At 43.1% G+C, this 1,392-nt stretch overlaps 1 protein-coding gene across 1 annotated transcript; it reads left to right on the forward strand.

Moving 5' to 3' along the window:
• Window positions 1-866: 866 nt before the first annotated feature.
• LOC130025215 (small proline-rich protein 2E-like) lies at window positions 867-1,108 on the forward strand. Its single transcript, XM_056116197.1, has 2 exons — window positions 867-905; window positions 938-1,108. The coding sequence occupies exons 1-2, from the start codon at window positions 867-869 to the stop codon at window positions 1,106-1,108; spliced, it is 210 nt and encodes a 69-aa protein (XP_055972172.1).
• The last annotated feature ends 284 nt before the right edge of the window (window positions 1,109-1,392 follow it).

Genomic DNA, 1,392 nt, shown 5'->3' on the forward strand with positions numbered 1-1,392 from the left:
GCTAGCTGTGGATGGATTTGCACTGTGATTGAGAAATGATTGGACTAGACCAGTTTTAGATAGACCTACCCCCTTCTCCACCTGGGTGGGGATGCAGGCCTATAAAGCATTTCTCCATTGCCGCACTACCATCCTTCTGGTATTTGAGTTCTGAAGCTACTTTGGAAGATCTGGTGAGTTTAACGTCTTGAGTTCATCAGGTTTTGGTGCTTTTAAGAATTTCATTTAATCTGGAGATCAATTTTGATGGGTTTTAAGTTGTGATCATAGGTTTTGTGTTCCTTTGTAGGTAGGAATTTAGAGTCTGGGGACAATGATATACTTCTTTCCTTTGAATTTTGATAGATATCTTGACATTTCCAGTGGGAAAAATTATTGGGAAAACTTTGATATAAGGAAGAGGAAAGAACAAAGCAATTGTATTTCTATTATTTGGGTGATTTCTTCTGCCCTCATTTTAGAAGCTTATGGTTTAGAAGGTGTGATGGTTCATTGTTCTACTGGGACCTCACAAAAAGTCACTGTGATGGGAACTACTTGTGAGGTTACACAGGATTTCAGAACTTGTGATTCCTTTCCTTGAAAGTGCTATTTTTCATATGAACAACGTTACTTGTTTTCAAAAAGATATTTTCTTTGGAAAATATCACAAGGAGCAAGGCTTTCTCAGAGCTGGTAGAGAAATTTGCTAAAGGGGAAGGGAGAAGCTATGAAGTCATAAGAGGGAAGGGGGTTAAGAATTTCAAGCATAGCTAAGATTGGAGTGATACTATTTCAAGGTGCTATATGATTTTCACTTCTCTTGAGGAAACTTTTATTTTGAACATTGCCATCTAATCTGTTTCAGATTCTTAGACTTCAGAATGATGTCTTATCAAGAGCAGCAGTGCAAGCAGCCTTTCCATGCCTCCTCCGCTGTGCCCCACAGTGCCCTGAGCCATGTCCACCCCCAAAGTGCCCTGAGCCCTACCCACCACTTAACTGCCATGAGCCTTGTCTACCGCCAAAATGCTCTGAGCCCTGCCCACCTCAACAGTGCCAGCAGAAATGCCCTCCTGTGAAGCCTCCTCCATTGTGCCAGCAGGAGTGCCCACCCAAGAGCAACTAACAGCTTCAGAGTGTGCTTCAGGACCTGGGAAGAATAAGGACAATTGCCTCTCCGTTCCCAAAGACATACCTTCATCTTCAAAGACTGTTCCGGATACCAAAACTTTGCCACCTGTTAGTGTATACTATCCTTATGATGATTCCTGGCAACGATAGGCTGAAGTTCTGTGATTTTCCAGGAAGTATCTATCTGAGGAGAGCAACCTCAGGGCATGTGAGCACCCCAGTTTCAGAAGGGTGAGCTGCAGGTCTTTCCCTGAGACGCAGGAGAAAATTCCCTCTGTG

Source organism: Sorex fumeus, unplaced genomic scaffold (assembly GCF_029834395.1).
Source record: "Sorex fumeus unplaced genomic scaffold, SorFum_2.1 ptg000001l, whole genome shotgun sequence".
NCBI lineage: Eukaryota > Metazoa > Chordata > Mammalia > Eulipotyphla > Soricidae > Sorex > Sorex fumeus.